Raw genomic sequence first — 27,976 nt, forward strand, 5'->3', positions numbered from 1 at the left:
ACCAAGAGCAGGCTGCCCATGACCATGTCCAGGCAGGTTTTGCATACCTCTAAGGATGGAGATTCCACAACCTTTCTTGGCAATCTGTGCCAGTGCTCTGTCAACTTTACAGCAAAAATTATTTTTCATCATGTTCAGAGAAAACCTCCTGTGTTGGATGGAAAAGCTCTAAACTCAACTGTTTCCAGGGATGGTGCCTGGCACTTAAACTTCAGACCTGCCTGTTGTTATGGATTTCTGGTGAGTTGGACTAATGGCTGAACCTGGTCACCATCATCAGACACGTCCTGTTCACCTTACTTGGGTACTGTGGAACTGTGCCCTTGCTGGCAAGATCCTGTGCCTGTCATGCTGACACCTGAGCTCACTCTTCCCATTTGTCACTGGATTTTGGTGCCCCATCTCCTGGTTGAATGACACAGGGTAACAACAAAAAACTATAGAACTTTAAAATAGAAAAAAGCCGGATACTCACACAGTGAAGGAATCAGGGGGAGCTGAGACTCTCCTCAGGTCAGCAGACTGCACTTTATGGATACTATAAGGCAGCAGGAAATGAGTGGCCAGGAGAAAAACAGCACACAGTGTGGACAGACAAGAAAAAAGGCAGGGAAGAGACAGAGAGAGAGAGAGAGAGAGGAGTCGAACAGAAGAAAGAAAAAGACATACAACATTTAAACAGAAACAAAAGGAATGTGTCACATAAAAGTTGAATGAAGAGACATGCAGAGCTCTGAGTTCACACCAGAAAGCCAAGAGCAACAGAAGACATGCAAATGGAGAAAATCACTGCTACATGGCACACGGGAGCCTTCCAAAGACACGAGTGAGGAGGACCAACAACAAGCTAGGCACATGACTATACAAGAAAGATGAAGGGCCCCAGAATTTCTTCCACAGGCACTGAAAAATTTCAAGGCAACAGCCTTTGGAAGCAGGTCCAGAAATGGGAACAAACATTAAAGCCGAGATCTGAATGGATGGAATTGCCTTCAAAAGTTGACCATCTTCAGTTACTGTTTAAGATAAAGAAATACCCTTACTGAAGATTTTGTATCCGCAAGGACAAATTGTTTTTTCCATTCTTCTTTCACGTACCTTAGGGAAACACGCATTTTACGTATAGTGACTCTCAATATTAACTCGCCTTTAGTGTTTACACTCAAATAGTCCCTTTCTTTCTCTCAAATGTATGAAACATGTTTTATCTATAAGCTCTTCCCTCTCCTTTCTCTTCCATTATGCAGGATATTCTTCCTCAACCTAAACTAAAAGTCAGTGAAAACAAAACATGACGCTTTGAGATTCAGAAAGTATTAATTCAGAAAATTATTTCTGAAAAAACTGAACCACAGTTTCTCTTCTTATTCCCTACAATTTTTGGTATAGCTCACAAGTACCAATCACAGCCTTGGTTTGATCACAGAAAACCAAGCTACATCTTGTCTCTTTCACATGTTACCATGATTAACAGTGGAGAACAGGAATGAGAACTTAGCCAGAAAGATTTTTAGGGAAACTCCAAGTTTTTAAGAAAAAACTCCAAACCTCCAGAACAAAAGAGAATAGGATAAAAAAAAAAAAAGTGTAAGACTTCTTCAAATTAAGTCTTTCTCTACTTATGACATTAGATGAGCTAAAACTCCAAAGAGCATTCCCACCACTGCTCTTCTTAACTATCAATAATATCAAAGCTGGCAATAATAGTAACTCCGCATTACTGTGACCCAAAATAATTTTCTAATTGCTTTCCTGGCAAGGAGCTCAAGAACAGCTGTCTAACAATTAGGAATAGCTCTAGACTCACTTACTTATCTCAGACACCTAACATTCAAATGATAGTCATAAAAGAACAGTCTATCATGTTCAATCAAATATAAGTCTTTCTGGGAGATTTCAATGGAACAAGGAGAAGTATCCCAGATATCAAGTTAAGAAAAGTAGATAAACATATTTAATTGAAAATTTTCCCTCTTGAGCAATACTGCAAATCAGCATCATATTGTATGAACTTCTTACAACACTAATATGCTTTCTAGACTTTAATCTTCAGCATTCTATTCACTTTTTATCATGCCAGGAGATTCAACTCCTCTCTCCTTCCCCTTCAACACTTGAGAGCAAAATACATACACAAACACACAGATATATATGTAAATATATACACACACCATTTCTGATATGTGAATCTGAGACTAGAGTTCCTGTCAAATCACGTGTATTTTCCCAAGACACAGGTCTGCAGAAAAATACCTCAGCCAAATTAAAGAACTCTGACAGCCATTTAGTGTACAGTAGTACATTTAAATCAAGCTAAACCACAAAGAATATCCCTTTGACAACTGGCATATATCACAGATCTGTATTTCCTTATCATAGCTGAAATTCAAGTCTCAAAATCCAAACCTAACTGTGCTAATTAGCAGATCAAAACACCAAGAATTTTCTTTTTACATTTGCATTAGTCTCCCTCAGTGCAGAAAAAAGATGCCCCAGGACTGCCCTCTGCTCGATTCTACCTTTCACAAGTGATCAAAGAGGGGTGGTTGGGTGAAATCGGGCACTGCTGCCCACAGGCAAGATTCTGCTGTTCTTCACTGCTTAAGAAAGATGAGTATACCTTATGTATTTTGCAGGCAAATACAAGTTGCATGTTAGAAAGATGGGCTTCTACTGAAACTTAAAGCATTAGTCTCAGTAAGGGAGCAGAGTGCTAAATTGAATAGGAGCATGTTGAAGGTAACCAGGGAGCCTTTGATTACATGAACAGATTGACAACCAGGGGATGACAAAAAATTCTACAGGACAGGAGTCAAAGTTTAAAGTAAAGCAGCAGCTTTCACTAGATATACAACTGAAAGAGAGAGGTTACTTTTCAGATACCTGAAGAGAAAAGGTATGCCTCAGACCTTGTCTTTTTTTTCAAGTTATATGAGTTAGTCTAGTGAAAAGTCATAAAACTTGCCTCACCACTACAACTGTAACAGCAAAATTCCACATCCACCTCCTCAGAAAAATTAAGGCCTCACTGCACAGTTGCCCAAATTAAATGTGGATCTTTGATAACTTTAGGCCTTTAGCTCAGTTTCTTTGTATACAGGTCAGTCTGCTTTGCTTCACCTTTCGTATAATTGATGAAAAACAGCAAAGGCACTTACAATGTCACTCATTATAGCAGCAGTAAAGACCTACACAAGAAGTACAATAATAACCTCTACAAAATAATCTAAATTATTTTATTGGATGGCCATTTTCACAGGTCAAAATTTTAATATTTAGGTTTCTTTTATTAAAAATTTTTCTGCAGTGCTTATGAATAAATTTTAATCACTAAAAGAATGTTAGTTATGTGCTTTCCTCTTCACATATCCCTCATTTCCAGTTTTCTTAGCCTTTCTCTATTTATCTTTACAATGCTCATTTCTCATTTGGGTTTCTATAGTGAAGAAGGGTTCCTACAAAGTACAAACAGTCCTTCTTGGACCTTCAGGTCTTTCTCCATAAACAGTGCCAGGCAGTATGGTCCCACAACAGAGACTGCAAAATATCCTGAGTAATTCTTGATTGTGGTAATTTCTTACAGGGTCTACAATGAAGCTTAAAAAGCAGATCAATAAAGTTGAGAAAATAAATCAAAATAACTTCAAGAGCAATGGCATACATATGCAGAACTGTCAGAAGCCAAGAGGCACAACGCTGAGCCTGCACAAACCTCTCTAAATAAATAACAGAAAGGCACAGCACCAGTCTAAAAGCAAGACAGAGGGTAACCCAGAAGATAAGGAGTAAAAGAAAGGCAGGTAAGTATTCACAATACAGCAAAAAGGAAGTTCAGAAGATGTGATTTTTTTTTTTAATTTATTTTTCAAATGCTCTGCAAGTCCAGTACATGCAAAATCCATCACCAAATATGCTGCCCCAAACGGGCTCCTCCCATTAGGACATGCATGTATCCAACTCACTCATTCAGCAAAGGCATAGACGTTCTCCTCTTGCTCTTCTGCACCATGTTGGCTTGGTTCCTTAAGGAGATCCGAATGAGTGAGGGGGCCAATCGACATGGTTCTCCATCCACTTGCATGGGGATAGACTTGTATGTTAAAAGTGTCACCTCACGGCACTGGTGCAACCTCTCTCCATGACCACCCACCTGGAGAGCAGCCTGGAAGAAAATAAACAAACAAACAAAACCCAAATAAAAACCAAGAAGGAAAGAGAGAGAAAAGACACCTCATAACAGGTAGTTCAGGCAGTTAACAAATCCAAAATGCAGTTTTGATGGTAGCATCCATTATGCAGTGCTCCATGCCTAAGACATGCTAAAAGAGCACAATGATTCACCCAAAAATTGCAAAGCAGTATTTGAAATTTCGTAAAGAAAAATGGTGGGCAACAGGCAGATATCTAAACACATGCAGTGCCTGTCTCATCACCTATATGTGCACACACGTGAATGCACAAATGAATACTTGTGTTCATTCTTTCATTCTTAAAGGTTTCAATTTGTTTTGGTTGGTTTGTTTTTACACTAACAGTAATGCTAATAATTATTTGCTTTTTAAAACAACAACCCTAATTAGATACATTTGCGATACAGAAAAATTATTTTCCCTTCCTGAACAGAATAGTCCTTAATATGAATTAGAGCAATTTAAAATCCTTATTATGAAAGCTTACACAGCAAGTCAACTTCAACATTAGACAGGCTGAAAAGAGCAAGTAGAAGGACCTTTTTAAAAACAATTAAATACCATGTTTAAGAATTCATTTCAAAGAAATTAAGCAAGGAAGACAATGAGCAGATCCTTCAAGTTCTGGGAAGATATATTTGGGCAGAAATGTATTTTTTTAATGGTATGACTACTATGTGACTATTAATTCTCATGTATCAGATGCAGAAAAAAAATCTTATATTAATGCAGTACTAATAGAGAACAGCCCAAACACAAGTCAAGACCCTAACTCTGCTCTGTGCACTTAATATTATGGATCAACTGAAATTATGATCAATAATACAATAATAGTTCTTATAAAGCAATTCTCTCCCTTGTTTTCACAGACCTTCTTAGGTATGAGCAAGCATATCCGAAGGATATACAGAGCAAACTAGGATTATATCAATACAGTCTACGATTACAGAGGTTCCTCAGCATCACAACCAAAGTAAAACTGTAGACCCTAGGCTTCCTTTAAAGAGAAACAGCAGCTCAAGGGGCCCCACTTCTCAAATTAAGCCCCAGCTGAAATTGTTGGTAGCTTCTGAGATGACTCTCGCCACTTTGACTGGCTAGAGTCACATTAATGGCAAACCCAAAAACTCTTCCAGCTGAAAACTGCCAGTTGGTATATGCTAAATAGAATTTTCAAAAACATTCTTCAGGTTTACTCCACAATATCTATTAGGCTAACAAACAAAATTTTTCTTACACTAGGTTATTTCCCTAATCCACTTGACCCATCAAAAAAACAAAGGCCAAAAAAGAATCCTTAATCCAGACAGACTTTTAGAGAAATGATTGTTGATCAAGACTGCCTTTTACTTTTGCTTACTTTGAATATTAGATTTACCAGGATTTCTCTCTGAGGAAGTAAACACCATGGTCATGGGTATTCACTGAAAGTGATATGCACTGGGGGCAGATCACACAAAAAGTGTGTGAGTTTAGTGAAAACCTAGTTTTAACCTCATTCACACAAGACGTAGCAGCAACAGAGGCCTAAAGTTACGGACTTAAGTGTGATATATAAAAGCCTGCCAGGAAGCCCAGATATGGGCCTTCTGCTGGCCACATCAAATTTCAAGCTGCAGTGCCCTGGGTAGACTAGTGCTAGCACAGGGTTAACTACCAACTCTCTTACTGCATTTAATCAGCCTCTGAAGAGATTATGTCACTGTATCACTGTTTTTGACCACTGTGATAAGCAGGGCATCAGGGTATTGGACAGTGAGATTGCTTTTGTGGTAATTGTTTTAGTTCACTTTAAAGACAGCATTGACAGAAAGTGCATTGAAAAATTTAAATTGTTGGCCGAATTTCCTTTCCCTAGCGAATAAAAAGGAGAGATAACATTCATGCCAGAAATATTAATAAGTTTTCCACAGCTATTAGAGAAGTTTCACAGGACTTTTAGTAGGCATTTGGAAACTGTATGTGCATATAATTTTATATAACAGTTCATATTTATTTTCAACAGCCAGTTATTTTAAAAAAAGGATTTTTATGCCATATATTGAAATATACAAAATTTAAAAGGAAAAAGAAGTATTTATTTCATCATAGAACATTCCCACAGTAAAACCATGTCTGCATGCTGTTCTTATTGTAGTGTTGTTACTGTAATAATCTTGCCATTTAGGTTGGGAGCGTTGCACATGCAAATTAGCCCTATTTTGCAAAGAATACACTTTTATTATTAAATAACACCTCTTTTATTAGAAAACTACAGCTTGACTCTGTCGTTTAACAGAGCAGCGCAGACTTTGGCCTTAGCTGACTACATGGAAACACGCTTGTCTTCAGTTACAAGGACAGCTCTGCGCTCTGTCATGCTGCCCACAGAGTTCACCAAGTCTGGCAGCTCCTGCAGGCAGGGGAGCACCTGCAATGCACTCACCAGAGAGGCCATGGTGAACCCAATGACCTCAATGTAGCCATCGTCGTGGCGCTGGGGCTCAAAGTCTCTGTGATCTCCAGGGTTCCCCCAGGGCATTGTGCCAGCACAATACCTACAGAAAGAAGTTTGGAAAGCAAGTTTGAGAAAGCAGTTGGCCCTGGGGGTCCTGACTAGTAGCCTATTAGCCTGTTCTGCTTCTTTCCAAGCTGATACAACATCCACAGATGTATCCACCATAATCTTTATCGGGTTCCTCTGTGAGAGGAAAAGGGGGAAACACCAGGAAACAGGTAACAGAGCAGCAGCACTTTGTTCTCCCTATTTGCTTTGATTCCTGCAGATGACCTGTTGAGACATAAAGCTGTTTTGCCCCTATGCTAGGCAGGTATGGGGCTGCAGCAGCAACTCCAGCCTTGGAGCTCCATTTCCTCTCTCCCTGCTAGCTCAGCAGTTCTAACAGCACAAGGAATGCCAAACATTGCATAGCTAGAGGTAGCAGGGAGAATAAGAAGCAGGACAGATACAGCTGTGATATCTGCCTTTTCTACCATTAAAGAATGGATGTAGAAGTGATCTGAGAGTGATAGAAGGGGGAACTTTGGAGAGGTGATGCCAAGGAGAAGCTTGCAATGAAGGCAGTGCAGGACGCAAAAGATCGAGTGCTTGGGACTGCATGTGGAGCAAAGTGGTAGCTTGTCTAAAGCAGTGGTCTCCAAAGTGGGGTGCACACACCACAGGGTGTATGCAAGAAAAATCCACAGTTGACAAGAAATTAGTGTGTGTGAAGAAAAGAGTTGCTTATACTTTTAATAAATAAGAAAACAAATATTAAAGTAAGTTTATTTCATTTTTATGATATCCTTTCTTAATTTATTATTTACGTTTGCTTAATATTGTGTGTAATATTATTATAGTGGTACATGTTTATAATTTAGAAATAAATATACATATTTACATATTGGCGTGGTTATCAAAAGATTTTTACTGATAGGGTTGCACAATCAAAATAAGTTTAGAGACTACTGTTCTAGAAAGCAGGAGATTGACAACTTTTAAGAATACAGCCGTATTTTTATTAGTTGACACCTTGTAACATGTTAAAAACCAGCACTTCTTTCAACAGTTTGGTGTTCTACGGGAAAAATATTGATCCTTCCCTCCACTTCTGCCCTCTCCTCCCTCCTTCCTTTCACACTTTGGTTCTAATTAAGCAAAAGACTAGACATTCATGTCTTTCCTTACTATCTTGTTTGCAGGTTAGGTGCACAACTTTTGAAAGTGAGTCTCTTAAGCATTTGTACCACATCAGAATATTCAACTTTTTGAAGGATGGTTTCCCTGCACTCTGATGCCATTTTGTATTGCTAATTAACAGTATTATAAGCACCTAACTCTCAACAAGGTAGTCCAGTGGCAATATGCTTCCAGCACATTCACCCAATCTAGGACAACTGGTAGATCTCTTTTAAAAATTATTATTATTTTTGTTTTATAACTTCAAGCATTTGTCTTGAGCTTACCTGGGTATGTTTAAAAACACTATACACTGGAACTTCAGCTCCTGGATCTTTGGAGTCAGGTCTGTACCATCACACTACAAAGCCAAAGTGACAGAGCACAGAGAAATTGCTGAATGGAGCCACAGACAAGAGAAGTGTTGCTGCTTTGTAACAACTTTCCCAAGACTTTCCTTGGAATGTGTTGCAAATGTCATGCTCAAAACTGAAAAGTAACAGAGCCATTAAACTCTCACCTCACTCTCTCTCCAACCTCCCACACCCACCCCCTTCCCACAATACTATGACACTATGATTTCCTCTACTTACCACAACTTTAACATGCTTGGATAAATCTCTTGAGCTTCTTTGCAGAAAGTCTGTAAAGGCTGCCTGCAACAGAAATAAGTGCAGGAATTGTCAGCAGCAGTTCCTCTCTTTTCTTATCCCAGCACATTACCAAAATGCCATTCTTTTGTCAAACTTATTCTCATAGAAGATGTGATTATTTTATTTTTTTATTTATGGTACTTCTCCCTTTCAGAGGTTAAATGAAAAAAGTCCTTGGGCATCCAAGGATTTAAGTGCAAATTCTTGCTTGTTTCCATGTTTAAGGTACATGGGTAAAGTGGGAGTCATCATCCAGAAATACATTATATGTCATACATTATCAAACTAGTGTTTCTCTCTTAATTACTTTAGAATAAAATCTTGTCCATGTACCTCCTGAATGCAGAATTGGTTAATTCTATTTGCATATTCACACATGAAAATTAATCACTCCAGATACCTGATCTGTGCTCTCTGCTCCCCATGACCCTACATCCAAGACTGTTCCTCAAAGCTACAAAGATACAGGCCAAAACTTTGGGAATTCCTCTAGGAAAGTCACTATCCATGTGCTTCCCAAACCCTGAAAGAAGAGGAGCAATTTCTTGAGAAGCTTATGAGCCAGAAGCAGGGGGACCAAGATATGACCAGTACTGTGTCCAAAGGAGTGGCATTTCTCTCACCTGCTCAGCTCTGTATAACACCTGTACTTCAGGCACTTTCCAACAGACACCTGTGTGTGTGCACTTGAAATTGCAATGGGTAAAATGAACTGGTCTGAGCTCCTAATGTGAGAAAGTGGGGGGGGGGGGGAATACTTAAAAGAACATTCAAGCAACTAAGTTAGCATCGTTCTGTAAGACAAATCACAACTCACCCCTGCATAAAACATTTTATTTCTAAATCGGCTGTTGAATTTCTCTGGATTTGCTTCTGTGAAAGGATAAAAAAGAAAAATATGAACATCCTAATAAAACAAGCAGACTTCATTATACCTTCACATTCCCTCCCAGCACTATAGTGCTTTTAGCACATATCACTCAGTGAAAATATTAACATAAATACATTTTTCCTGTGTGACTGTCCCCCATCTGTGCCTTTATCTGCTATCAGATTTCAAACACTGATATTGAATTCTTTCCCTTTCCTGCAGAGAGTGAAAATAGAAGGAAATAAAAGCAGAGGTAAAAAGAATTCAGTTAATTTAACACCTCTCAGACTACTCATCTTATGATCCCTCAGTATGATTTGAGACTTCTGTTTCCACCAGTGCAGAAAAAATTTCCAAGAATTATTAGAAATTTATGAAACACTAACCCATGTTTTTAAGCTGGAGTAAAGCATTAGTTAATTACAAGATGAAACAGACACTTAAATTGTGATGTGTTGAGCTACTGAGGAACAGACATTTCTACCCAAATATTCCTGCAGCAAGTTAAAAAAAATAGTAGTTACTCTAAAACCTATTCAGAAAACCATTTCATTTTTATTAGATTCCACATGATGGCGAATTTTAAGTCTAGTAGTAATGCACATCTAATGGTTAATTACTCTCACTGTTAAATAAATGTGGGGGATTCCTCTCTTGAAATTTTCATTCTTCAACTGCCAACTGCTAAATCTTATTATACTTCTCTGTCAGATTAAAGAGCCTTCAACTATCAGATATCTTCTCCTTGAGTAAATACTCATAGGCAGTGATTAAATCACCTCTTAACCTTCTTTTGAATAAGCTAAATGGAGTTCCTTTAATCTCCCATTATAAGGCACGTTTCCCAGAATACAGGTCATTCTCCTTGGGAACTGCTTTCCTAGTCTGTGGCATCAAGAGATTTCAGAAGCAGACCTTCTGGCACTGTATTCAGTGTTAGTACCAACTGTCCACCCTTGCTCAGTGATTCTCCAGTGAAAACATCCAACTACCAAGACTGTCCTTCTGGCTAAAGCATCACACTGGTGCGAACACATTCAAATTACTTCTCAAATGACCACTTAAAACAATACTTCTAGTTCTCTTTGAAGTCACTACATGTCACAATATAAGGCTCCATTTGGTAAGAATGAGCTGTTTGAAGTTTCTGATTTGACTGCTTGCTCAGTTACTGTATCATCCTTCTTTTGTGTCACAGGTGAGTCAAACTCAGTCAGGGGCCCTTCTACTTCAAACAATTAATTTAACTGCATAAGTAAATCTCATCCCACTTATTGAGCTCATAGCTCTTTGCAGAAGGTCTCAACACCCCGTGCCAAGCAGCGGAAGGTTTCTAAAGGCTTAGTGCCTGTTCTGCACGTTCTTGGATGTGACTATCCCTGATGGCTCCAGACAGCAGCCACCAGAGCACTGGATCTTACATGGATCTTACGACAAATGCTCACCATAACCAAAGTCCTAGTTTAGAATGGAAAAGGAGCTTTTTCTGAGGACAGGGACCCAGCAGGCCCTCAACATACTGCTCCTACTTCTGACATCGCAGATGAGCATGGGTAGGGAGGAAGGACCCTCCCTATATAGAATAGAGCCTAAAGTTGATTAGAGTGCAACTTTGATTGTAGAAGTAAATAACGGACTGCGAATCCAAGGCTCATTACATCCTCACCATTCTCAAACTATTGTGGGAGTAGAGAATGGAATGTGTTAGACTCTGTGTGTGTGCAGTGTGTGGGGGGTTTCCTGCAAACGAACAGTCCTTCAGAGCCAAGGGATCAAACAGCATGTCAGTAGGGATAAAGTAAATTGTATCTTCCGTGCTCTACCAAAGCATAAGGATGGCAATGGAATCGCTAACCAGAACACCTCCTGAAGATGCAGAGCTAAGTACATGAGGCTTGGATCCAACCCTCAAGTCTCAATCTGATTAGTCACAAGAAAAGTACAGAGGTTGTCATGGAAAAGGCCACATTCACGCACAAGTTCCTCTGAGGCACTGCATTCACTACTTATGCTAAATATAACAGCTGACCAACCTCTGTTGCATAAAGTGCCCTGCTAGGCTGAGAGTTCGTATCAATTTATCTTATTTTGGTTTGCAGGCATGGTATTTGTTTGTTTTAATAGTATATGTGATTACAACAGCTCCACATAAGCAACTACACACAGCCACTTAACTCAAAAGCCCAAGTGCTACAGTTGTGAAAGTGCTTTTACACTTTGCTGCTGTTGCTAACAATTTCTCTGGGCTGTCATCATTTGTAAAAGAGATTGGAATTTGCTTTGCATTGCTTATTTCACAGAACCATAGAATACTTCGGGTTGGAAGTGAACTTTGAAGGACATCTAGTCCAACTACCCTGCAACGAACAGGGACATCTTCAAGTGGATCAAGTTGCTTGGAGCCTTTTCAATCCAACCCGGCGTTGAGTGTTTCCAGGAATGGGGCATTAATTACCTCTCTCGGCAACCTGTGCCAGTGTCTTATCACTATCATTGTTAAAAACTTCTTCTTTATATCTAGTCTAAATTTACTCTCTTTTTTGTTTAAAACCATTAGCCCTTGTCCTATTGCAACAGGCCCTGATAAAAATCTGGCTCCGTCTTTCTCATAAGCTCCCTTCAGGTATTGAAAGGCTGCAATAAAGTTTCCAGGGAACCTTCTCTCCTCCAGGCAGAGCCAGCCCAATTCCATATGAAAAACAATACAACCCACACACCAGCAACATCTCCAAGGCCATAAGCTTCCCTCTCCTAAAAATACATAGGATTCACTTTGCATATTTTAGAATTTGAGAAGATAAAGTAGCCACCAACAGTAAAGACTTGTGCTACAAAAAGCTCTCTAGGCCACACATACACGCAGCTTGCTCTGCCAAGTATTTTTTTACTCATGTAAATTTTTAAAACACTGGCATGTCTGGAATAACATTCATTCTTTATAGGGCTCCATAACTTCATTATTAAATAATGCCTCCATTAAATGAGAAAGTAGACATGCACTTAATCTATACTGTATATTCACAGTCACATTAGCAATGCATAGTGATATGCAGTCATAAAAAAAATGCATACAGCTGTCATCATTTCATTCCTGTGCCCTTTTGTGGCCCCCTCATTATTATTCCTAAAGCTTGAAGCAGTCTTAAACATTATAAAATATGCATTAGCTCATTCCATCATGTATTCTGCTCTTTATTTAGCCTGGCATTAGAGTGCTGTCTTTTCATCTAGAAATGACACACTGATAGTATGACAGTGAAGACAAGGGAGGCTGTGTTTCAAAAAAAGTACCTGCGTATGAAGCTGGAATGACCAAAAGCTGAACATAGAGAATTGAACCAGATTTGTTTCTACAAGCACTCCTGCCTAAACCATATAAATACAGCAGTTCACATCAGTCCAGAACCCAGCCAATTAAGCCACATTTCAACCTGTATGGGGTGGTAAAACTGCCACTGGCACAGGGACAGACAAGATGCTACAATTGCTCAATTCCGGACAGTTCTGTGGACATTAAAACCCTTTAACTTGCATAGAGACACTCTGGGTCTGTACCAAGTCCAGTGTCAATGTGCTGTACTCATCCATAGATAACAGCCCTCTAGCTTGAGAACACAATTATCCTCCTGCTACTTCCAGTCTTGCAGCTCCTCTCCTCCCTCCACCTCCACACTTGCAACTGACTTATTTTTCTTTCTCTTATTCTGACATTTCTGCATCATCACTAACTTCCTTTATGTCTGTACTTACCTCCTTTACAAGATCTAAAACTTCAAAAATCTTCCCTCTTAGTCCTTTTCCTCCAATAAATGACGGTCTTCCTTGTACTTTTTCAGTTTTTTAATTATAAAGTCCCTTGGAAACTCATGATACATACAAGAAAGAAAGTGATTGTATCTTGTGTTTTTCTGCTCCAGCCTTCCTTATGAATTATAAGAACAGGATGTCAAATCCAACTTCATTTCTAATTCATGAATTAACTGTCCATCCACAAGGCTAAGGAAATAAAAAGTCCCTATTACCTCTAGATTCATGGAACTCCAGTGTAACATGTGCATCAAATCCAAGGCTGAAGTAATTATTGAAGACATTGAGGGGAAGCTGTAATTAGATAATAAAAAGAGATGTAAAAATAACATGAATTAAACATTTCTCAACACACCAGGGATTAACTACTTTAAAGCTGGCATGTGAGGAAAACCTCAGAAGAAAGTAGGACATATCAGGAAAATGTAAGCAGAAGGTTGCTCTGAAGGTTAGTAATGGCTTGTGGAAGAGGATCAGATACAAGAACCCGAAGAACACAAACACATCTACAGTACTTTATAACCATATATGTATCCTTATAAACACATCAAAGGGTTCTTTATGTTGTCACTGAGATTTCCCATAATGTTGCACTACTTAATATGTCACCAATACAAAGATTTTCATAATTGCTGGCTCCTCAAGCTCAGCATGGCAAATGAAATGCAAGCTGTGTTCTTCTCACTTCACATATAACCAGGACCAATGCAAGTCCCAGAGAAGAAGCCCTGATTCTACTGAGGGTGCATGAGGCAGGGAAGCACACATCTGGCCTCCTCATTGTTACACAGGCCCAGCAGGGCTGTACAAAGGCAACAGTACCATCCAATAGATAAGCTGGAAATTATAACTGAGAAGAGGAAAATGGTTCACAGAATCAGGGGGTTTTTTTTATACTTGTAGCACTTTCAACATCTCCAGTCCAAATGGCATATTACTATAAGATTCCTCACAAAAGATTTTCCCACTCTTCAATTATCAAGATACACTAATGGAGATTATATGGAGACCCACACACAAAGAAGTTAAATACAAAAATACACTACACCTTGCTGTAAAGTAGCAAACAGCTGGTATCCATTAGCAAAATCCTAAGGAAGAAAATTTTACATCCTGTTTTTAGTTTTGTCTAATTTGGAAATGGATGGTAGTCACAGGGTTGCTTCTCCTGCAACTAGAGAAAAACAACAATGACCTTTCTGATAAATTGCTAGGGATCTTTTTCCAGGATTTAGTCCTTGACATAAATGTTCAATGCCTGGGAGTTACAAACAACAAATAAAGGCATTACATTTCACACAACTCTGGAATCACTGACACATGAAAAGAACAAAAGGAGAGATGCAAATAGAAAATTAAAAATGTTTATGACTCCCCACCCATGCAGCTTATGGTGTAACCCAAAGGCATTCATAAGCATCCTATAGTTTCCGCGGGAAAAAGTAGGCTCTAACCTTACGTGCCCCATCCTCCAGCTCATCCTGGGGCAAATCAGGGTTGCGCTCAACATGCAGATTCCAGCGGTCCAGCTGGACAATGGTCCCATCTTCTACATGGCAGAGGATCTTGGACACTGGCTCATCTGTGTAACCCTGACAGCAGAATGTGACCAGAGTATCAGCCACGGATGGCAAAAACAAATCAAGTCACTCACCAGTTACCTGGCAGACCTCCCTCCTTTCACACAGGCCTAAAACACCAGATCAAAGGTTCCTAAGACCTTTGGTAAATTTTGATGCATCAATAACAGGCTATTACTGAGGTGCACAAGTGTAGGGCAGGCAAAATAAAGCCATAACGAGAGGTACTCAAAGTGTATTTGTGTTGCCTGGAATAACTCCAGTGCTGTAGTCAAGGATAAACAAAGAGAAATGAAGTTTAAACTATGCTTAAATTAGAAGCCTGCATATCATCCTCATTACTCGGCCTGAAATACCAGAGATATGTAAATACACTTTTATTACAACTACATCAATAGTAATTCAAAATCCCAGACTGGAAATTGAATCAAACCATTATGCCTTAAGTGAAGCAGACCTTGGACACAGCCCTGCCTGCTATTTTAGCCCAAAGGAAGGTCCACCATACACGACTAAATCCAAGCAGCAAGTTGAGAAGCCCCACACAAGGGTGCCCCAGTCAGTCCTTACCCCACCCCAGTTGAGGGTGCGGGCAAGGTCATTCCCAGTGCCAAGGGGAAGGACAGCCACTGGAGGCGGGGGGCTGAGTTGCAGTTCATCGAGGATGGAGAGGATCCAGCCCACCTATAAAAAGGGAAATGCAGAGAATTGGTATTCAGAAAGATTAAAAGGAAAAAGGCATATTTTGATCATATCATATTCCTATTCACAGCAAAGACCATGTAAAAGAAATGCAAAAGTGAACAAAGAAGAATAATTGACAATTCAAGATAATGTCTTTAAAATTACCATTATGCCAAAAGAAACTAAACCTTTGACAACAGCTATGAAAGAAAATGTGAGAGATGCATTAAAACTGCATGGTGTCTGAGAACTTGTCATGCTGAGCATCAACTTGCCCCCAAGTCTCCCATTTCCCAGACAAGAGACCTTAGTGTTGAATTATTTTACTCAGTACAAAGCATTATATCTATATCTATAGATATATACACATATATATCAAATAAAAGACTAAAAGACTGGAATAAAAGACAGAGTTTAATGCTCAGGGTTAAAGGTCTTGGATTTGGAACAATGAATCAGTCTCTTTTGTATTCTAAGCTATTAGTTATTTTACACAGCTATTTCTCTCTCCGGTCATTATTCTGGACTACATAAAACTTTCAACTAGAAATCTATCCAAAGGAACAAATAACTGTAAACTATTCTGTTTTCATTAAATGGTAATTTCCAAAGGGGAGAAAGAATTGTTACTAAAGATGTTACCAAACATTTTACGACTGATATTCTTGACAGAAAACCAAAGAACTCTTTATTAAACTACTTCTCACTTTAAACTACTTCCACTTTAAAAAAAAAAAAATAATAATAATTCGTGAAGAACCTGGGTTGCATTTTTAAATAAAGTATTAGTAAAAAATAAACAGAAGATTTTTTTTTCCTCTCACAGTTTCCAAAAATGCAGTTTTTACTGGAAATGTGAGCTTTTAAATAAGACAGAAAACATAAATCCTGACTGTAGCTGGACAAAATTTTTCTTCCCCCAACTAATATTATTGTGGTTTGAAATAGATTCTTAACCCAAACTGGGATTACACTGGAGCTTCACAAAAGGCACTCAGCATAACATGGGTACTGGGAACAATAGCTGGAATCTGAAGATCAGCAGAGAGGGTGGTTTGATAAATATAGCAACCACCACGCTATTCAGTATTCTGGGGTATTTCTTTCTCCAGGTCTCTTAACAGATAAATTTATTTTTGCACAAATGGCATTTATCAGACAGCTATTTATCATAACCAACTGTCCAATTATTAAAGCATTCATCCGGGATGTGATCCCATATTCAAATTCATTGTCTGACAACAGTTATCTCAGGTACTTACAGCTCTCATGACTTTGGATGTCACCAAAAATATGTAGGTCTTTTAGAGGGATTTTCAGAGGTAAATAATCCCCTATCTTTGAAAATATCTATCCTTCAACATTGTTAACAGAAGACAGAAAAAACCAGTTCAAATAACTTCAGTGGGGCCAGGAAATCTTAAAGGGTCTTTTGTCATTACCACTGACTTAATCCACACATCTGCGCTTCAGCCTCTCACTGCTACAGATAACATTACAATACCTAGCACTTCTGTGAATGATTTGAAGTGATAAACAGAAACTTCAAATTACTAATTTATAAGTACAACATTGCTATTAAACTTGAGGTCACTTCTAAACCTTGTACATTAGCTGTACAATCAAGGATGGCACAGACTATCGTTTCCCTGTAAACAGAAAGCTCCTGACTGCTTTGAAAGAGAAGCTTTCCACCTCTGCCCTGGAAAGTAACAGCAAGCAGTTATGATGGAAAAGTTACAATAAGTTGTGATTCAGCTCAATAATGCAAGGTAACATCTGGTCTCATTGCATATTCATTAATTCCATTTGAGCCAGATTTTTCATTTCTAAATGTAATGGCTTTGGGAATAACTAGATATTAATTTGCTTCAAACTGAGCGGCAGCAAAAGTAATAGTGGAGTGCTGTTCATACTAATGAGAAGGTGCTGCCACCTCTCGCTTGCACTGTTCAGCAAAGGGAAAACAAAGGATGGTCCGACTCAATGTAGTTGCATTCTTTTCTATTTTAATACCTTCATGACAAATAGTTTTTTCCCCTATGAAAACACTGGCTTCCTCAGATGGAAAAGAGAAAGAATTCCAGCAACTGACTGAATAACTTTTTTGCAGCTTATGTCTCCTGCTAAAGCAATGCCTTGCACATTTCTTAAGAAAAGTTCATAATTCAGTAATTCAGTAATTCCCCATGAACCAGTAAGATAGCAGTCTTATCACTAATTTTTTTTTTTCTTCACACTTCCAGGGGAAGCACTGGTATTAGTAACCCTACTGATGGGGTTTTAAAGGAACACACAGAAGCTGAACAAAAAATTCCCTAAGAAATTCAAGCAGAGATGAGCTAAGAGTGGGAGTACAGCTCACTACAAAATAAACCAACCACCTCTCCAAGGTCTAAACATCTACATGTATCTATTCTGTCCAATCACTGCATCTTGCAAGGGGTAATGCATTTTCCTTACCATACTTACGGTTAAAATTACTATCACACGCATTTTGGGGAACTGAGCCTACTAGAGATTAAAGGGCAGTTTTTCAACTGTATTTAAGCACTCAGTGGCACAGACTGGGATTTATAACATTCCTAATTACTGGAGAGAGAATGCAGTTGCAATAATTCCATTACCACCCATGGCATCTGGACCCTAAACTGCAGAGTCTGTCTCCAACCGAAGGTGCCCAAATCCTTTAAAGATTTGAACCTATTCACTTATCCAAGAACCCAGAAATTCTGTTGCAAAGACAAATACTGAACATGGATCTGCCGGATGCCAAGCTAGTTGCACGACCAATGCAATATCCTTCCTCACAGAGGCTTCATAAAGAAAGTGGGGAAACTAACTTTATTAGGCACAGAGAAGACACTACTTTACTGCACTCAGACATCATGGAGACAACAGCAGGAAGGAGCAGAGTGGCTCCCAGTCACTGGTTCAACCTGCTAGACCCTCAGATCTATGTAAATAGTGAGAGGAGACGGGCAAAATTAGACTTTATCTTTTTTAAGCTGTACCAAATCTTTATGCATAAAGGAAAAAGGACTTCGGACATTAGGATCTAGCCCCATATCTACACAGGCCAGGCCACACATAAAACTGAAAAACCAATATTAGACTTCACAAGCATTAGGTATCTTATCTGGCTCTGCAGGTGTTGCGAGGTGGGGAACTCATCACTGCAAGGAATTTAATCACTTGGCCGAAGACCACAGGGCTGCCAGGCACCAGCCACCTACCGTCCCATCCCCGCCACAGGCCAGGATCCTCAGATTTGGCACTTTTCTGTACAGCTCCAGCCTGGTCAGGGAGGGAAAGGGAAAAAAAGGAAAAAAAACATCAGAACAATAATGCAGACACTTTTTATGCGTTTTGCTGAGTGACAGTGTAACCATCACTTCCTGCAGTTTAAAATATTCACTACTAAGAAGAATGTAAGTGGAGGTCAGAAAAAAAAAAATCTGTGGCCAAAAGCCTCAGCAGTGACAAGGCTTCGGCCCTGGTAGTCACAGGCAACATTGGCCCCAACCTAACCTGAGCCCTGTGGGTCACTTCATGTCTTCACACAAACACATGCAAAACCACTAGGATGTGAAATGGGACATTCCTTCCTCGTTAGGCAGCACCTCCTGACAAGTGTTTGATCAGTTTAGCATGCTGCCGTGCTAAATCTGGAAGGCCAGATTCTCACATTCCCCCTAGAGAGGTCAATCTTTCATTTTTCTCTTACCCTAAAGTAAATGAATTTAAACACTGAGGTTCTTAAAGAAAATTTACTATCCCTCATCATGATTTGACGAGCTACTGTTTCTCAAGCTTGTAGAATATGACAGCTTCTTCAACTAGTAACTACATTTTAACACCACAGAAGGCAAGAACATCTAATAGAGGCCTTTTCCGGGATATCTGATCTAAGATACCAACAGGAGAGACAAAAAAAGCACCCATTGAAGTCCTGCTTCTTCAGGTGCATCAAAGAATGGCAGAATGAAATATCTTGTAATGGAGTGGGTACATTGTGTGTACAGAGCCGAGTGACCAGAGGACCTAATCCTCCTTTAGCCTCATAATACAGTTCTGATAAATGTAAGTCTTCCTTAAAGCCTCTAAACATCTGAGAGAACAGCAGTGGAGATGTTTCTGCAGGAGTAACAAAAAGCTTGGATGTCTTGAATAGGAAATACTTGGACTGTTCTTATACAGGTAAATATTTTATTTTACATTATTACTAGCTTTTTGTGCTGCCTAAATTGCCAAAGTAGGGCTGAACAGACTGTTAAGTACAGCAAGTATCCCCATTACAATTACCATAGAAATGTGGTTTCTTAACCCTTGGCAGCAAGAATCATCCCTTTAAAGATGAGTCCTCTCTCCCGTGAAAGAGGATCACAGTTTAACTGTCCAGATAAAGTGAGGTAGTTACTTAGCAAGCAGAGACACTTGCATAGTGCTGTCATGTATGGCAATTTGGAGGCAGCCTCACCCCGCTGTAATTCTCATCCACTAGGGAATGGTCAGGCATTGGGATCAGCAGTGAGTCAGTTTTGGAGCCATCTGGACCTGGCTCTGTCTGACACAGGGGCAGCTCCTGATCTCTTCTCACAAAAGCCACCACTGCAGTCCTCCCTTTTGCTACCAAAACCTAGATACATACTTCTTATATATAGTCTAGTAATCTAGCCAAGCTAGACCTTCTTTTGCTTTCCTCATCAGAAAAGAAATAGATCGTGCAGAGATGAAGGCTTGAAAACTTACGCATCTCTTGGCCCTTCCTGAGAGAGATCAAAGACCTGGCGTGGATTCAAATACCACATAAACATTTGGAGAACCTTGGTACCCTGAGAAGAGAGAGAAAAAAATCGAAGGAAGGGAAATTAGAAGTAGTTTAATGATTATTAGAAATAACAGTATGCATTATTCATTATATTTTAACTGCTTTTCATTTTTTTCATTGGTTTTGTTGTGCTTTATAAAGCAAACAAAACAAGAAAAGACAACCCACCAATCTGGACAAGGTTCACATGTAAGCATTTAGACTAATTTCAAAACACAGATCACTAACGGTTCATAAGAACAGGTATTTGGGGTCAGACCAAAGGAACATCTCCCACAGCAACCCGTTCCCCTGCCTCTCATCACCTGCAACAAGAAGAAACCTCTCTTATCCCACAGCCCCCTCAATCATCCATGACAGCAAGAAGTTGAACAAGATTGTATGCAAAGTCACCATCACATTTAACACTGTCCTGTCCAATATCCAAACAATGACAATGCTTTGACCTCCACCATCACCACCACGAACGCTCATAATTGTAACCCTCTACTATTTAATGAAGCATGACCCAAGGACTCTGAGGGCTGCAGCTGCCCCAGTGCTCCCTCACTCAGTGCAGTGCAGCCAACCCATCACCCAGAAGTATGATTTTTGTTTTCTCAAGCTCCTGGGTTCATGTTCCAGACACTCAGTTTCCTTCCTCCATGTTCTGCCTAGACACAAAATGGCAGGAGCTCTTACTATCAGCAGAGAGCTAAGAACTCTGTGGGGTGAGCTTGTATTCCAAAGTAATTCAAGAATGCCTTTCAGACATGGCCTCAGGATATCCATCAGGAATATCCCACAGTTTCCCCTTCTGAGGGATGGCTCTTCTGCCTGACACCTTCCTCTAAGTGGAGAATCAAGAATAGCAGTCATAGTACTTAGGAAAAAGTATAAGAAGAGAGCAAATAAATGTGATGTTTGCCATAGGTATTCTTCCAGTCTCAGCTCTGTGTGGTTCATAGAATTCCTGAGCCAGAGGGAGGTACAGGACTTCAGTAATCCAGGTTTTTCTCTTCTAAATCTCTCCTTCAGCCTGTGTAAACTTTCAGCATCCACAACATCCTATGGCAGCTGAACTATGCAATGTGAGAAGGAGCAGCTTTTTCCTTTGTTTTGGATCAGTCTTAGCAGTTTCATTTGATATCCTCTCTAATTCTTCTAACAGAGGAGAAGGTGAACAGGGGCTATGCTATTCTCCATGCTCTATAGGCCTTTGTTGTATCTTACATCAATCTTTTCTAATAGAAGGACCTGTTTATCGAAAGGCACTCAGATTCTTTGATGTCCAAAAAGTAGTAGAACTGACCTGGAAAACATTCACTTGGGTAAGTATTCATTCCAAGAATCCTAAGGAAAAAGTCTGCTGTCACTGAAACTTGGTTCTCTATGGTACAGTACAAGACCACTAATGATTTTTTAAATGCCATAGGAATATGTCATTTCACATTCACTAGCCTTTCCTAGTAAAATCAAACCACTTTTTGGAAAAAGATAAGTCTAAAACTGCATTGGCAACGCAAATTTTCCATGGAAAGATGAAGTCTTTTGAAAACCTCCAAACTGACAATTTAGATTCCTTTCAAGAATCTGAAAATGGAATGCAACCACTCAAATACTCAAGTACCCATTTCAGCCACCCAGCTCCACCAAAGTGGAATGGTCATTCAACAGCAAGGACCTCTTCTGAGGACTGCAGTTAAGGCATAGAGTCCTTTCTATCTGACTGACCAAGAACTATTGTCATTTAACTAGCAGAAACCCTACTATTAAACTAAAACTTTGGGACCTGGATCCAGCTGATGCTCTTACCTGATTCCCTCCACTTTTTGGATTGACAAAAACCAGCAGTGGCTTCATGAGTGGAGAGGAGATAGGCTTTATCACAAACGGCCGGCCTTTGTTCTCCTGAGAAACAGAAGTAAGAAATAGCTTTAGTACAAGTTATGTATGTTTTCCTGGCATAACACACACAGGAGACCCAACCTAGCTCTGATAAAACTACCTCAGGTATTGGAAATAGTACAGCCATGTCAATGTGGTGCTCAACTGGGACTTATTTATCCAGATGAGGCAACAGAATATAAGAGGGGGGAAATATAACTTCAGGGTAATACATAACTATTTTAAAATTTTACTCAGTATTATTTCCAGCCATCCCACTCCCAAGTATTCACACAGCATTAATAGTGTGTCAGATACAGTGTTATTTCTAATACAAACAGTTTTTCCAAAGGAAAATAGAATGAGATAAGCTACTTATTCCATTAATTCATTCTAACAGATAAATTGTATCAGCACTTATTTGCAGGTAATATGCTCTTGAATTCTTGGCCTTGTTGCCTTCCCACCTTTGAATAAATGCCACAGATGAAACCCAACACATCAATGAGAAAACTATTTGCCTCCCTACTCCCTACCCTGCAGGACACCAGAGAGTCCAGTAATGAGGATACTGTCCTGGGCTCTTACAGATGAGGATTCTAGTTTCTGGTCTGCAGTTCTCCTACCACTCAAGTGAGACCTTGAACCAGAGAGCCCTGGCTATGCAGAGGCCAGTCTCCCTCCACCTCTCTCATGAAGCTGTTTGTCTATATAACCAATCCACTAAGAAGAGTCGGGAAGCAAGGTCTTCTATAAGATACATGGCTAATCAAACCATCAGATCAATAATCTGTATTCTCTCTCCCTCTGTGGTCGAATTTCAATTTTCACACAAACAGAATATTTCCAATATGAGATCCCCCGAAGGAAACATCCTCAAACTGGATCAGAGCCTTGCATCAGTGCACTCACCATGGACTTCACAACCCCAGTTTCACACCCTTGCTCTGCCTAGTGGAAAACAAGGGTGTGAGCTGAGTCTCTTACATCCCAAGAGAATAGGGTGCTGGTCCTTCTGGAGTCTGGTACGTTGATTCTTGAAAAAAATCAACTCAGAAAATAAAACTTCTCATACAAGTTTTATCTCTTCTAACAACAAATTCAATAGCATTGAATTTTCCAGGGGAAAAAATATTTTGAACAATGCAGTAAAAAAGAAAGAAAGAAAATAAACCAAAACCCTAACAACTTCAAATTCACAGTTTAAACATTTAAACAAAAGGAGCCTGATTTCCAAAGCACTTGAATACCTACTTCATTGCCTCTTTTGCTGGCTTTTCTTTTAAAAGATGTTCTCTTCTTTCGCCGTGTTGAAGTCTTTAAGGAGTTCTACATCAAAAGAAAAAAGAATACATGAAAAGCAAAACAAAATTTAGAAGACAGGACCAGACAGAGCCCCTTTACGAAGCTCTTCCATGCATGTCCACTTGGAGAATGATAAGAGTATCTGGCACATGCTCGAGATTTAAATCACATGCGCTGCATGCTTTACACTTCCACACCACCGTTTATGGAGAAAGCCACACACGGAGACCAGACTGGTGCTTTGGAACTGGAAACTTTCCCACGCTGTGAGGGGGAAAAAAAGATCAGATGCTCCCATAGACTCACATAACACCACATGTTGTACCTGCCAACCCTCCCAATAGGGGTAGGAGACGCCCGTTTCCCCTTCGGGGCTCCAGTCTCCTGCCCAATCAGGCTCGTCTCCTGGTATGGAGACCACCTGCATAAAGATGTAATAAAAAACATGATAAATGAGATATTTTTCATGTTTTTTTTCTTCTCTTTTTTTTTTTTTTAGGAAAGAAAACAACAAGTTTTAGCTCTGGCAACCATTATGACTCAACATAACGTAGGCCACCATGGCGTATGATGCTGGCACTGTAGAGTCAGTCCCAGCCTACCAAGAAACTTGTGTAATCATCTGCTAAGGAACAAACTGAATTAATTTTAATTTTTAAGGATTTGAGTGAAGGAGTGTTTGTGGGGTGGGTGGTTGTTTTGTTTTTAAATACCAGTATCACTTAACTACATAGGTAAAAACATATAATTGCTTGTATTTTTGCAGAACTTATTAAAAAAGAACTTATGTCAAGGCTGTTCTCCAGGCTGGCAATAGTCTGCTCAGAGATACTGAGTGAAAAGGTGTTCTGGTTTGATAAGAACAGTCCCAAAAGGATAATTTTATTAAATTTTTCAATTATTTTAATGCAGTAATTGAAGTCATACCTGCAGGAAACCCTAACCATTTCCATATGATTGAAATTTTGTATTATGGGAAATACTCCAAATATTTTTGCAGTATTTCAACTTCTAGTCTAGTCATCACCAAGAACTAAAGTAAAACGAGGAATTAGAAGAAAGTTCATTGACTTTTTTTTTCCTGGCTTCAAGAGGGAAAGTAAGATTCACTCAGCCATCCGAAAGTTCATTTCTGTCCTGACCTTGTTTATAAGTGTACCACTTATGAAAATCAACAAGCAGAGATCATCAAATCTCTAAACAGTGATGTCTGTTCTTTATCCTGCTTGCTAACCAACATCAGCAAGAATAGCTACCACATTTTGTTTAATACACATCCACCAGTTTCAGAATTTCAAGACTTCAGTATGACAGACCAGACACAGAAGTTAATGCTTCCACATCTCCTAGAAATAAAACTAACAACTGTCTAACTCAAAGACCTAAGGGCACTGTCCTTAATTATGGAGATCAAGAGAAGTCTGCTGTAGAGCCCAAGGTCCCAAGCTTTTTATCACCTCTCAACATTACTTGTGGACGAGGATATAGTCACGCCTTACTGCTTACCAAAAATATTGAAGACAGGACAGGCCTGCAGAGCAGTTTCAGAGTATTTGCCCTTTTAGACGGTATTTTGAGAAACTACCTAAAGAAGTGTTCATACCTTTCCCTACTCTGATACAAAGTGATTTTGAAAGCATGATAAACCCCAAAGACTGCACTGACTACGTGAATGTATCAGCAATCCCATCTGCACGGTCTTTCATTGCCCTACCTCTGTAATCAGATCAACTGTACAACAGTCTTGATGCCAACAGAAAGTTATGGAGATGTTACACTCAAAGCTGCCTCCCATGGGGGCCTTGACCTAGTTCCTCAGCCATTCTCTGATGAAGGATTATCTCTGGAGTGGGGTAAAACACAGGACACAGAGAGAAGATCCACAGTCTTGCTAGCAGTCTGTTGAAAGCTCACACACATATCAAACCTTTTCCCTGTGCATCAGTCTGTCCAGGTGCAAAATTCAAAATGTTTATTGTGTTGGTTAAGTGCAGTGAATTCTGCTGACAAATATTAGTTTATAACTTAAGTTAGGTAAAACACTAGGCAAGTTCTTAACTGTATCTCTAGAAGGAGTGTACTTGTTATTCTACCTCCAAAATGGAGAGACCTAAGTCCAATGAAGTTCTTCTGGAAAGGGCAAAGACAGTTCGGTAAAACACTAACTAATTTTAAAAGAATAATTTAAAGAATGTTTAAATGTAGCTGTCATTAAATCCCATGAAAATGTATCTTTTTTCTTGCCTATGGGTGAGTAGGGAAAAGGAACACAGTTATATTAAAGAAACGGTTTCAGTCTAAGCCTCCAATCATGATTATAAACATTTTCATTTCCATACTCAAAAAGGCATTAAATTATGCTACATCACAACAGTGTTATTTCACTCTTTTTTTTTTTTTTTCTACATGCCTACACCTCAGCGTTAGCAGAACCTAAAGCTTTGCTACGGTAATTGCAACTGCACGTCCATAGCAGATGAGAGGTAAAAAAGCTGCTTAAACATATGCAGGTTCTTTTTGCAAGCATGCAGAAGAGTAACAGCCAAGAGTATCAGCAGTCTTTGCACACTGAAGTGAAGAAATGGATACATACTACCTTGTTCACATAACAAGGTGATGAGTATTTTGTAAACATGTAATGTTATTCAGCAAGGTACCTGATAGCAAAGCATACCTTTAAATGGGCACCATAAGTAAATCCTAACTTGCCTCTAGAGAGGAAACCTCTCCTTTGTGGATGTCAGTTTGTCCATCTTCAAAAAGAGATTTTTCATATTATTGAATGGTCAGTATAGCTCTCAGCAAGATTACCTAGGTGAGCAGGAGAACTGGAGTTCTTCTTGTGTGGTGTTGGATCGTGCAAAGGCCATGGGCTACCTCAGAGAAATCCAATTACACCTTTCAACCTTTTCCTTTACAACATTTCAGCCTTCATTTTCAAAGGCTTTTAGCACGCTGATCTTCAAATTACTTAAATAATGAACAGCGTCTGGGAAAGTCAGTCTAGATCGTCTTCTGGTTGTTTACAAACACCATCAGACAAGCCAGCTGCACTCATCAATTGAAGAAATAAAGAAATAAACCCAGAAATATAAGCATTCACTAGAACTTTTTCAAGGTCCCCAAAGGAGCAGAAGAAGAAAACACCACGTTTACTCACCCTGAACAGAAAAACCTTGGAATTTTAGTTACTGCCTTTATCTTCCCAAACAGAAGACAGACTCAATACATGAGCCAGATCCTCCTTATTACCTGCTTTTTTCCCCACATCACAGGCATATAGCAAGCCCACTGCTAGAGCTAACACCACTTTGGCTACCAAACCTCACCTATTAAAAAAACACTACCAGTCAACAGGGGTGACCTGCTTCACAAACTAGGAGATGGAATTGATTTGAACCCCAGGAAAACAGAGCTGGTTTCAAAGCACTGCTAAGAGTACAGAAACACTGGAAATCAGTAAAAAAGTTACAGAAGTGGCTCACATTATGGAAACATGGAATAGGTACTGGGAGTTTTCCATTCATGTGTGAGTGGGTCTTTACATACACAGCTACCACCGATTCCAAAGCTATTTGAACCATTCTGAATATCATTCATCTTGCAATCAGTTGCTTGCAAGAAGTTCCCCATTTAGAACATAGGTTGTCAGCAATAATTTGTCCTTAGCCAATTACACCATGATGTTTTACTACCACAACATTAGCAATGAGACGGGGAGCGTGGTCTTTACGCAAGCCCAATATTTGGAAGGTGGTGACCCACGTTATACAAAATAAGCATGGAAAACTGTTTTTGTGGCAATAAAAAGAAAAAAAAATTATAAAACAGGGCAAGGTTTTGCTACAAAAAGCCAACTTATTTGCTTAAAGGAAATAACAAACAGGATGCAGGCACCACTAAAATCAATTTTATATGAGTAGGAAATTCAGTTCAAGAGGTGTCTTTGACCAATGTAAGTAGTTAGAGCTGAGAAAATATTTTATAACAAAAAAAGCTTCTAGTCAAATTTATTCTGACTGTGGAATATGTGAAAAACAGATTGCTGGTTACACATTCATTTATTATGTGAATTTACAAAAAATTGTGAATATTGTGTTTATATTCTGTGGATTGAATGCAGTGAATATTTCATAGTGTTTACCAAACATTCCTATGGGGTGAAGAGGGTAATAATACATAACAGTAGAGCTGGCCAGAAACAGCAGGAGAAGAAAAATATTTCCTAAAAAAATAATAAATAAGAAAACAAGACTTCTGCCAAAAATCTGAAAACACATCCAAAAGATGCATCAGTATTTTCTAAAGCAATAAGGATGCATTCCCCATAATTGCAATGGGAGCTGTTATGAAGTTTCACAGAAATATCCCCATTGTCTGTGTTAAATATAATTTTCGTCTATCTAATGCTTCAGCTACTCAAGGTTTTTGCGTGCTGCTGAGCATGAATCTCAAGGACTCAAGATGTGATAGAGAGGGAATAATGGATTGCAGTACCTTCCCTACCACTCACGACTCAGGCACACAAAGC

General features: G+C 39.3%; 1 protein-coding gene across 5 annotated transcripts in view; it reads right to left on the minus strand.

Annotated features, from left to right (window-relative positions):
- The window catches only part of DGKI (diacylglycerol kinase iota), a 207,208-nt gene that overhangs the window by 80,066 nt on the left and 99,166 nt on the right, over positions 1-27,976 (minus strand). For 3 of the 5 annotated variants that reach the window (XM_027660001.1, XM_027659992.1, XM_027660020.1), the window contains exons 9-21: positions 23,771-23,866; positions 23,395-23,469; positions 22,069-22,164; positions 20,196-20,278; positions 18,680-18,740; positions 15,330-15,443; positions 14,634-14,771; positions 13,395-13,473; positions 9,319-9,374; positions 8,442-8,504; positions 8,136-8,209; positions 6,616-6,727; positions 3,963-4,162 (exon numbers count right to left, since the gene is read on the minus strand). In XM_027660001.1, coding sequence (XP_027515802.1) covers positions 3,963-4,162; positions 6,616-6,727; positions 8,136-8,209; positions 8,442-8,504; positions 9,319-9,374; positions 13,395-13,473; positions 14,634-14,771; positions 15,330-15,443; positions 18,680-18,740; positions 20,196-20,278; positions 22,069-22,164; positions 23,395-23,469; positions 23,771-23,866 — 1,247 coding nt within the window. The remainder of the gene's footprint in view (positions 1-3,962; positions 4,163-6,615; positions 6,728-8,135; positions 8,210-8,441; positions 8,505-9,318; positions 9,375-13,394; positions 13,474-14,633; positions 14,772-15,329; positions 15,444-18,679; positions 18,741-20,195; positions 20,279-22,068; positions 22,165-23,394; positions 23,470-23,770; positions 23,867-27,976) is intronic. The other 2 variants (XM_027660011.1, XM_027660005.1) reach the window with 1 other exon arrangement.

The sequence above is a fragment of the Corapipo altera genome, unplaced genomic scaffold, assembly GCF_003945725.1.
Source record: "Corapipo altera isolate COAL_440 unplaced genomic scaffold, ASM394572v1 1, whole genome shotgun sequence".
NCBI classification, from domain to species: Eukaryota; Metazoa; Chordata; class Aves; order Passeriformes; family Pipridae; genus Corapipo; species Corapipo altera.